This window comes from Pygoscelis adeliae, unplaced genomic scaffold (assembly GCF_000699105.1).
Source record: "Pygoscelis adeliae isolate BGI_AS28 unplaced genomic scaffold, ASM69910v1 Scaffold85, whole genome shotgun sequence".
NCBI classification, from domain to species: Eukaryota; Metazoa; Chordata; class Aves; order Sphenisciformes; family Spheniscidae; genus Pygoscelis; species Pygoscelis adeliae.
Genome location: NW_008824900.1, coordinates 7,903,026 through 7,913,267, shown reverse-complemented (window position 1 = coordinate 7,913,267; position 10,242 = coordinate 7,903,026). Strand labels below are relative to the sequence as shown.

General features: G+C 38.3%; 1 protein-coding gene across 1 annotated transcript; it reads left to right on the top strand.

Moving 5' to 3' along the window:
• Positions 1–23: 23 nt before the first annotated feature.
• Positions 24–9,743, top strand: KNOP1 (lysine-rich nucleolar protein 1). The gene is made up of 5 exons (XM_009324784.1): positions 24–110; positions 865–2,242; positions 6,322–6,390; positions 6,884–6,961; positions 9,367–9,743. The coding sequence occupies exons 2-5, from the start codon at positions 866–868 to the stop codon at positions 9,676–9,678; spliced, it is 1,836 nt and encodes a 611-aa protein (XP_009323059.1). The 5' UTR covers positions 24–110; position 865; the 3' UTR covers positions 9,679–9,743.
• The last annotated feature ends 499 nt before the right edge of the window (positions 9,744–10,242 follow it).

Genomic DNA, 10,242 nt, shown 5'->3' with positions numbered 1-10,242 from the left:
CACCCCCGGGTCCTCCAGCCCGTCTCCCACGGGGCACGGTCTGGCAGGAGCGGGCGGCGGCGGCCACGGGCATCTGCTGGCTTTATTTGAAAGCCCTGGCAAGCATGCAGGTAACCGGTATGGGTATGTTATGGTATACTCGGATTATTTTTTTAAAGGATTCTGACAGGGTGCCTTACAAGAGGCGCTTAAAGAAATCCTGTGGATTAGTTATTGATTAAAAGATGGGAGACCAAGTAGGAATAAACAGGTTTCTCAGCAAAGAGAGGGAGTGTCACCAGATGGGTCCCAAAGGCTTCTCTGCTGTAACCTGCTCATAGGCATAAATGTCCCGAGAAAGGAAACGGATAGCAAGGATGAGAAATCACAAACAGAAGCAAATTCAGGGTAATGACTGAGGTGCCTTAAAAGGATCTTGTAATGCTAAGTGGGCAATAAAGTGAAATTCAGTGCTAAATAAGTGAAAAGTCATACGAAGGTGGAAAACCACCTTAACTATACTTATCGATTTCTATATATGTGTATGTCTTGTCATTTAGGAAGGATTTCTAGAGGGTAGATATTTCTGTGCAAATGTCATGCTCGGCAGCTGTCAAAAAGACAAACAAAGTTACAAATTAACTAGGACAGCAAAAAAACCCAAGACAAAAAATCACCCCTTGACCACTCCAGTAGACTGTATTTTCAGTCCTGCGTGCAGTTCTGGTTCCCTCCCATCACAGAAAGCGGATTGTGAGATGAGAAAAAGAGTGCCGGGGACAATGAGAGATATGGAATGGTTTCAGAATAAAAGACGACCAAATAGACTAGGACTTGCATCATCTTGTTGAAGTGGTGTGCTAACATCTTCATTTCATTTTTTAGAATGATAATAAAGAAAAAGAGAAAAGAAGTTCATGAGGAACCTGTACAGAAAAAGAAAAAGGTGAAAAGTAGTAGGAGCCAGACGATCATTAAAATTGAGAAAGATGTTCAAACTGTTATTAAAACTGAGGATGATGACCAGCTTGAGACAAAAACAAAGGTAAGGAAAAAGGAAAATTTAAAAGAAGATGAATGTTTAGACCAATTAGAACTGAAGAAGAAGAAAAAAAAGAAAAAGAGAGTTGGCTCTGAATTACTGAAGGAAGCACATTCAGAAAGCTTTGTGAATGTAGAAGGCCATCTGGATTCAGAACCTCAAGAAGAAGCAGAGGAACAAATTAAAATTCTCAAAAAGAAGAAAAAAAAAGTCCAATGTCATTCCTCCTTATCATTGGAGAATAATCAGAGTAGTGATACGGAGTTTTCAAGTCATCATACAGATGGTACTAAGGAAAATGAATTTGCTTTTAAAAAAAGCACGAAGAATACTGCTTTGAATTTGGAATTGGATGGTGAAGTAACTAAGAAAAAAAAAAAAGGCATTTTTTCTTTAGCATTAGAAGATATCCAGGACAGTGAACCTAAACAGTCTGAAGAAGTTTGTAAAAAACCACACAAATACATTTCACAAGAAAAAGCTTTTACTGGCGAAAACCATGGAACAGATATTGTCCAGAATGATGGGGAGAGTTATGTGAGAAGAAAGACGAGGAAGAAGAAGAAAGATAAGTCTGACTCCTTTTTACTACTAGCAGATAATCAGGACAACATCTATGGAGTTCCTGATAGCCCCATTGCATTAAATGACTTCAGAAAAAGGCAAAGAAAGAATTTCCAGGAAATTACATTGACAAATAGAGAGGAAGAGGACATTACTGAGAACTCTGGAGGTATCAGATTGACCAAGAGGAAGAAGAAGAGAAGCAAAGATGTTTCCTCCTTAACATGTGAAGATGATCAAGACTACAGTCACAGAGTTCCTGATAAGCATCTCCCTGCACAGCAAAAAGTTGAGTCAGAGGAAGAAGAACTTTCTGGAAAAAAATGCAGGAAGAATATCAAGGACAATAATGAAGTAATCAAGAAGAAAAAGAAGATTCAGAAAGAGGAGGAAACAACATATTCAAAAGTTTCTTTAAACAATGACAGTGCATCTAAAAGCCAAAAAATAACATGCGAAATGAGCAAAATGAAGCAAGCTGAATGTGTCACAGGGGATGCTGTAGATAGGGTATTATGCAATAGTAATCATATGCTCGGTGACGGAAAAAGGAAGAAAAGAAAAGTACCACCGCAGGACTCTGCTGAAGAACAAGGTTCAAAAGCAAATGCAAAAAATAAAAAGATCAAAAGAGAAGACATGGGAAATGAGGCACTGGTAAGTTGTAAAGAAGGAGGTATCTTTGCACCCTCCTGCCAAGGAATTAGAAGCTTTTTAGGTAGACAGTTTCCTATTTTGCAGGCTGTTCTGCCTGTTCAGACCCTTAGGTTACATTTAGGTAAATAGGGGCCTCCTCCAGGTTTTGAGAAGCAGGATCAGCTGATCTGTTGATTTCGGCATGTAATAGTTGTGAAACATGGGAAAGTATTTTTTACTGTCTACTGCTGTAGTCATCTAGTGTTTCAATTGTGAAAATGTAAATGTTACAACTAACAGCAAGTATTGGCACAAAAAGAAAACTAGTATGTACAGTCATAAATGTTCTATCCCTCCTTCAGTTGCTCTTAGCAAAGTAGCAACACTCCTGTAAAATAGGATTTTAATACTGTGTCATTTAACCTGAGCAGGTTGGTAACATTGGCAGCATGAGTGCGTCTAACTGTATCTGTTAGACTTCTACTCAAGCTTTTGCTGCTGTCACCGCTGGAATTGCACAGTGTTAGAAACAAGGGGGAAACTTAGCCAAAATCTGTTGTCTAACTTGGACAAAACTTTAGAGAAGATCCTAAGAATCCTAAGTGTAGACTAGGCCTAGAGCATTGATGTATAAATTCTGATAGAAAATACTAGAGAACAACCTAAAAACAAATTCTTAATTTAAAAAATAAATCTGTGCAAGAAAATAAACAGATATAAGAGCTGTGTAAATTATAACAAGGTAACTGGAATTGTATCCAGACTGACTGTTAAAGGAAATCCCATCCCAGAGTCTTGCAGTACTGCCATTTCTGAGATGAAACAAACATGGAGAGGAACTGATGAAAGATTTGAAATACGGAGGTTTCTTTTTTGATTTTTTTTTCCCCCCAAAAAATTATACTATTAAGACTTTAGAGAAGATCCTAAGAATCCTAAGTGTAGACTAGGCCTAGAGCATTGATGTATAAATTCTGATAGAAAATACTAGAGAACAACCTAAAAACAAATTCTTAATTTAAAAAATAAATCTGTGCAAGAAAATAAACAGATATAAGAGCTGTGTAAATTATAACAAGGTAACTGGAATTGTATCCAGACTGACTGTTAAAGGAAATCCCATCCCAGAGTCTTGCAGTACTGCCATTTCTGAGATGAAACAAACATGGAGAGGAACTGATGAAAGATTTGAAATACGGAGGTTTCTTTTTTGATTTTTTTTTCCCCCAAAAAAATTATACTATTAAGATCTGGTTTTATTGCTTTAACTTTTTTTTTAAACTTTCTTTTTTAATCTGATTAGGGTCATATTTTAAAGCTATTTAAGTGCCTAGAGTTAGTACCTACATGCCTAACATCTGTTGTTATCATTGGGAATTAAGCTGTGAGATGCTGAGAAATTCAGTAGGTATCTATCTGTATTTTTAGCTGCTTAAGAAACTTTGAAAACAGCTCATTGCAAGTCATTAGGAGCTTGTTTTTATTTTCATAGGTAATGGGAAACTGCACTCCAGTTGTTTTTTATCAAGAACTTTGAATGCTTGGCTTGTTTAAAAGTCAAGCAGCAGTTAATAAAGCATCACTAAAGATTTTTGTAAACTAGGGATAGAGCGGGCCATAGTGCTAGCTGCCTCTCAAGCAGACTTCATGGTGTGCTTTGCTTTGTTATGCACTCATATATGCAGTTTCTTCATGTTCTGTGGAAACCTGGCAGCTTTCTGGGGTCCAGTGCTAATAATTAAATATAGATTTATATAAGCAGGTTCTTCAGCCCTCATGGAGACCCAGATACAGGCTTTTTCCACAAAGGTTTGTGTTGGGAGTGGGTATGCTTATTAGTCACTAGGTGAGCAGATGTTTGGGGCTTTTTACTTAGGTTTCTCCGTTTAACCTTTCAAAGGACAAGGTGGTTTTACTGCCGGGATATATTTTCTAATTAAATTGACACTGCCTTTTTGAGACTGTTAGACATTATTTGGATTCTTGCAGCTGCTCACATTTTGTGGAGGCAAGATAAGCCTAACAATGACAAGTAAACTTGCATGACCATTACAATGGAAAACACAGCAAATACCTTGCAAACAATAGAAGGGTGTAGGGTAGTGCATGTTTTGTTTCTCTTTCCCATATTCAGCTCTGTCCTTTAACAATAAAAAGTACTTCAGAGAAATTCTCCTGAAGGTTGAGAAGTTTGGGTAAATGGGTTCTAGAGAAATCTAGTTCTTGCCAGGCCAGAAGACACTGCTGTAATAAATGGCTGATAACGTCGGTCTTGCATTTAACTGTACCATAGTCCTGAACCATTTTCTAGTCTACAGTGTGTCACACACACTGCTGCCTGCCTTGAAAAAATCCTGTTGGGCTCGTGCAGCAAGCAAAAGAGTAAGTTTTTAAAGACAAGGTGGAGTGATACCCACTTAATACCAATGAATGATTGATGTTTTTCCCATTGGATGCCATTACAGTCAACTTGGGCAGACTGAGGAAGAGTGAGGACTCAGTTTAGTTCTTTGAAATTGTTTGTCTGCAGATAGCATAATCCTACCACGTGTGAATGTGCTCCCCTTCCGTGAAGTTGGGGGAAGATTGACACACCTCCAGAGGGGTTAATAATTGCCACACAGTAGCCTTCAGCAGGTCAGTGACATGCTGTGAATTAGCAGGGATGGGGGTGCACCCTTCCTCCTTGTCTGCCACTTCACCTTCCGGCTAAAAAAAAGTATGTTGCAGCTGTTTGCAGAATCCTGTCACGACAGTTTTCCTGCTTGTTCTAATAGATCTGAAAAGACAGTACCAGGCCATCTAGAAGTAAATTGGAGTGGTTTTTTTGTTTTTTTTCTTTTCATCCAAGGGAATGAGCTCTCCTTATTGCAGACAGTGTTCTCGCGGTTTTTAATGGTGCATGTACTTCTGTGTGTGTGAAATCAATGTATAAAAGGTAGCTTTGGAAAACGAGGTAAATCATTCATGACTTTAAATAAAACTGTAAACCCTCAAAAAAGTAACAGCAGCTTCTGCTGACAGAAGTATGTTAAAAATCTTTTCCTTGTCTTAGTGTTCCCTTGCTATTTCGTGCTTGGATTATTGTTAGCTGTATTAATAGATCATGCCTTTGGCCACCTTTTCCAGGCTGGTCTAAAGCTTATGGCTCTAATTTACCACTATCCTGGACTTATTACTTATCCTGTTACAGTGGATGCCCAAAAATCTTATCCTTATTACAAATTTGGAAAAGAAAGGCTGAGGGCAATGATCTAGAAATGCCAGTCAATGGGAGCAAAAGCTGCTGAAGGGCTGCACTTTGTGGAAGAGTTATCAGTATCTGGCTGGTTGTGGACTCTGCCACTGATTTACCTCCTCCATCCTGCCCTTCCATTCCTGCCATCGCTGCTCTGTCTCTTCACATCAGCTCCCTGTTCCTTGCTCTCAAATGTGGAACTAAAGTGCTGTTTGCTGCCATTGTAGGAGACACTTTATGTATGTGTCACACCTCTTCTCGTGCTCTTTCCAGACTGGAAGCTCCTTGGAGACCATCATCTACTCTGCATTTGTACAAGGCTAAGCACAATGCAGCTGCTTCTTGATTGGTTTTGTTTGTTTGTGTCTTTTAAGTGGCTAGTGGGATCAACACGCTTCAAGCTTGTCCTGTGCATTCAGAGGGGCCATTATCATACGACCATTTTTTAAATTTCTTTTTTTACTTTAACTCCTTCTGTCCCTCATTTAAAGTATAAATTTCAAGTTTTATGAAACTGTTTAATTTGAAATGACCCTGCCTGCAAACGTTACTATATGTGCCAGTGATGTTGGCAAGTCCATTTTAATGTGTGAATTTAAAAAAAAAATCCCTTACTATCCTTTTTTAACAAAGAGGATATCTCCTCAACTTTCTGTTGTGCAAGCCTTGGGGAGAAAGTATCTCCAAAGAAATGCACAGGCTTAGTTGGCATTTCCAGCTTAGATCTGACTATTTCTTCTTTCGCCAAAATAGTACTACTGTATTGCTTAGTGGTTTTACTACTTTTGTGGTCAGAGCTCTGTAAATTCTAATTAACCAGAATGGATAAAAATATTCATACAAGCTTTTTCCTGTTTTACAGGAACATGTGGATGACATAACTATTGTGCAGGAAAAAAAAGGAAACTGTGATGAAGTTAACATAGACAAGGTATGCTTTGTCTTAACTGTGTAAGATTTAAAGCAAGTCAGCATTTAAGGTATGCACAGAATTTGTAACAAAAAACCTGCTTGGTTGCTCATCTATGCCAAGATTTCTCTAAAAAGAGCTCTGCTTAAAATGTGCTTTGCCTTCCATGGTTAAGTCCAAAACGTACAGCTCCAGTCAATGTCAGAAGCTTCTAAGTAGCTTATTAAATTAAATACAGGTTTCTTTGCCTCTCATCAATGTTGGCAGTTTCAGTGTAGCTGTTACCTGCAGTTAGAAGATTAAACATATCTGATACAGCAAAATGTTCATTTAAAATACTCCTAGAAAAATCAATTCTCGAGTGTGTAAAAGAATCACATGCAACTTTCTAATTATCCTTGCAAATTTCTGAAGATAACTAATTATTTTATTCTTCCCTTTTCACTGTGAATTAAATTAACTGTCATGTAACACACAGAAGATAGTGTCTTGTGCTGTTTTTTCTGCATGCTAGGTGAGGCGGCAGGCTCTGCAAGAAGAAATCGATAGAGAATCTGGCAAAACTGAAGTTTTCAGTCCCAAAGTGGAACAGGTATGTATGAAATTAGACCTTGATCTGATGGAAATATTGTGTCCCGGAGCAAGTTCCTGAAAAAAGCACTGCACTCTTTTTTGTATGTGGCTCAGGTACATGGCTTGGCACAACAGTCTTCCTTCTGACTGTAAATTTAAGGTCATGCTACAGAACAAGTTAGTACAATCCCAAGAGAGTCTGGGAGCTCACGGTGAACTCCCAACAGCAGTTGGCATTGTACAGAGCTCTAATTCCCATCATCAGTCCTCAAAAGCAACATTTTCTCTGGTTCCTCTGGAGAATGAGCCATGACAAATTGCTACAGAAGCATTTTCTGCTTACTGTGAAATCTAAATAATTCTAGGCTATGGATATAGCAGTCACTGAATTGTATCTGAATTGTTATCTGGAAGACTTTGCAGACATTCAGAAACGGGTGCACATGGAAAGGTAAAAGGGGTGACAACTGATAATACATGTGTGTGATATTTACAGTCAGTCCTCTCCTAACTTCTACATCTTTCCTCCACCTCTTTGAAAGATGATTTTTCATTCTTTGCTTTTGCATCCTACTCAGCCTGCCTCCTGACAGGTTTACAGTAAAGTAGTGGAAACGGTTGCAGTAGTGTTTAGCAGGGGTAATAAGATTCAGGAGGAGAGAAATGTTTGCTAGTAATTCAGGATTCTTAGTTGTTTCGCAAGACTGCCAGTATGCCTAGAAAGTTGGAATATACCTCAAACAAATCTCAGAAACAACTCCTGTAGGTTTTTACATAGTGGGAGGCAGACTGCGATAGCTCTGTAACTGCAACTGTCTAATAGTCTCTGAAGTTATTGAGAGAAATGACATCCTTGGCAGAGGATCTCAGTTCTTTGGTGCTGATCTGTCTCTGTTTAGTAGTATGCAGAAGAATAGAAGCTATGAAAACTAATTCATCCGCTTCACAAAGAGCTGGAAATGCTGCAGCAAAAGCTATGTGTAATGCCTGCCAGCAATTCACTTAAAAAAGAAATTACAGGGTTTGACAAGCCATAATTATTTTTGCATCTGTGCGGATGTCTCCCATTCCAAAGGGAGGACATATATATACATGTATGTGTGCATGCATCTGTGTCACAGACCTGGGCTTATACAGCAACTTGTCTTTGAGCAAGGTAAAAATACTTCAGTATCATGGATAGTTTTCTTTTAATAGCAGGTATTCTGGCCTGTGATAGTGAATGATACTCCAGCCTTGCATTTTTTTAACTTAAAAAACCTGCTACAGCTTGCCTGCAATATTTTGTAGCATGCTGTGTGTCATGTTGGCTGTCTAGTGGAGAATGACTGTTTTATGCAAGCTACAACTGTTCAGTTGGAAGGATTTCAGGCTTACATAAACACACTGCTAAATTCACATTTTTTCCTCTGATGTAGCCAGCTCAGTCTATTTAATTAATGATCAAACATTCTTCCATTTAATACCACCCCCAATTTTAAAGAAAAAATTAGGAGTAGCAGTCCCGCCAGAAATAGTTATAAATGACTGCAGAGCTCCTAGCTATAGCTCAGGAGTCAAGTAAGATCCTTAGATAATGAAGCCTGTTCCTAGGTAAGCCAAAAGTTCATAAACTTTGTAAATCATATGATGTATTTTGGGTTATCCACCAACGGCTGAATTCTGATTTTACTTGGACATTACTTATATTCTCAGAAAGGAGCCAGTATCTGCACACAAAAAAAAAATCCTGAAAGAGTGAACTAGTTCAAAGAATACAGTGAAAGGCAGAGGAAAGGAATGGTAAACTGCGAGGGAGGGGAGGCTTGAAGAGTACTATATTTAGTCCTGTTGGATAAGGTTATGCCCTCAGTTTTTGCACCCTTGCAATATTAGTGGTCATTAGTGGGATGAGAATGCAAATATTACTTAAAGCAAATGAGCCAGATTGAACACTGTCTCCAAAACTAACATAACAAAACACTGCTGAGAACAACAGCTAGGAACAACTAGGCAGTAGGAAAATGAAAAGATAACTGTATGAAGTGACAGAGTGAAAGAGAAAGAGGATTAAGTCTGACAATTGCCTTAGAATAAGAGAAATGATTGGGCAATGTCTGGCTCTTTGAGCTAGGTAAATATTATCCAGAGAGCAGAAAAGTCAAGGTTCCTAAAGACAGAGGGAAAGGAGATTCTGAAAGCACATTAAACCCTGTCTCCAGGTTAAATTAACTGAAATGCGAATGAAGATGAACTCATGCAGGGTTACGTCATTCTTTTATCAAGTCCTTTGAGAGGTACTACCTGTGGAATGACTGCTTCCCAGCTCTGTCAGACCTGTCAGGTTTTTGTAGCTGGTTCTGTTCTCATGGTACACAGCCAGAAATTGTCTTCCTTGATCTTGGTATTATTTAATTTTAGTGTTAACCTTGTTTTGCTTCACAGGATACAAAGTTTGGCCAGTGGAGTACAGCTGCTTTTCAAAGTTCTGAGGAAGAAATGAAGTTTTTTAGACTGATGGGTGGCTTTAAAAAGGGCTCTGTGGCTATCGGAAATCTCTCAGCCACTACAAACAAACCGAACATGGCTCTGAACAGGGAAGGGGAGGAAAAGTTACAGCAGGCTCTGAAGATGGAATTCGATAAAGCAATGGACTTGAAGCGACACAGAGGAATCGGTCTTGGATTTCAGCCTGCTGCCAACAAAAAAGTATACATAGACAAATATACATCTAGATCTATAAAATTTGAAGGTTAAAACTCTGAAGTAATAAAAGGAATGAAAATTCAACAGGCAAATGTCTTTTCACTTTCACATCTTTTTACTTGAAATAAAATACAAAATGTTTAAGAAGTTTGATTTATGAGGCACTTTTAGTACAAGTTTTCAACTGCATACACCAGATTATGTGGAGCTGGATCCTCACTTTAGCTAAACAGTAAGTTTTTGAAACCATTGCAATGTTTTCTACAGGGCAAGAGACAGCCTCCTTCAAAGACTGAAGATACGTGGGCAATGCCTGCAACAAGTTGAAACTTAGTAAATTTTTGTTTAAATTGCTGATTTCATAAACTTATTTTTAGCTACATCTTAGTGATTCAGAAGGATTTTAGTGTTCTGTAAAATCTTCACATTTTTACACTCAGTGACTGGTACAAAGCGATGGTGGTTTACTTTGAAGAAACACTACTGGTATGCCTACAAATGTGATGAGGGAAGACTTTTAACTCAAAGTTGTTTCTTAAATATTAGCATCTTCATTATAATAATGAATAGCATTGAACATCCTCTATATTTTAACTATGCTCTGGCAGTTGGGAT

Coding starts and splice junctions, on each gene's coding strand:
- KNOP1 (XM_009324784.1), top strand. CDS start 866: ATGATAATAAAGAAAAAGAGAAAAGAAGTTCATGAGGAACCTGTACAG. Junction 6,391..6,883: donor ATGAAGTTAACATAGACAAG/GTATGCTTTGTC, acceptor TCTGCATGCTAG/GTGAGGCGGCAGGCTCTGCA. Junction 6,962..9,366: donor TCAGTCCCAAAGTGGAACAG/GTATGTATGAAA, acceptor TTTGCTTCACAG/GATACAAAGTTTGGCCAGTG.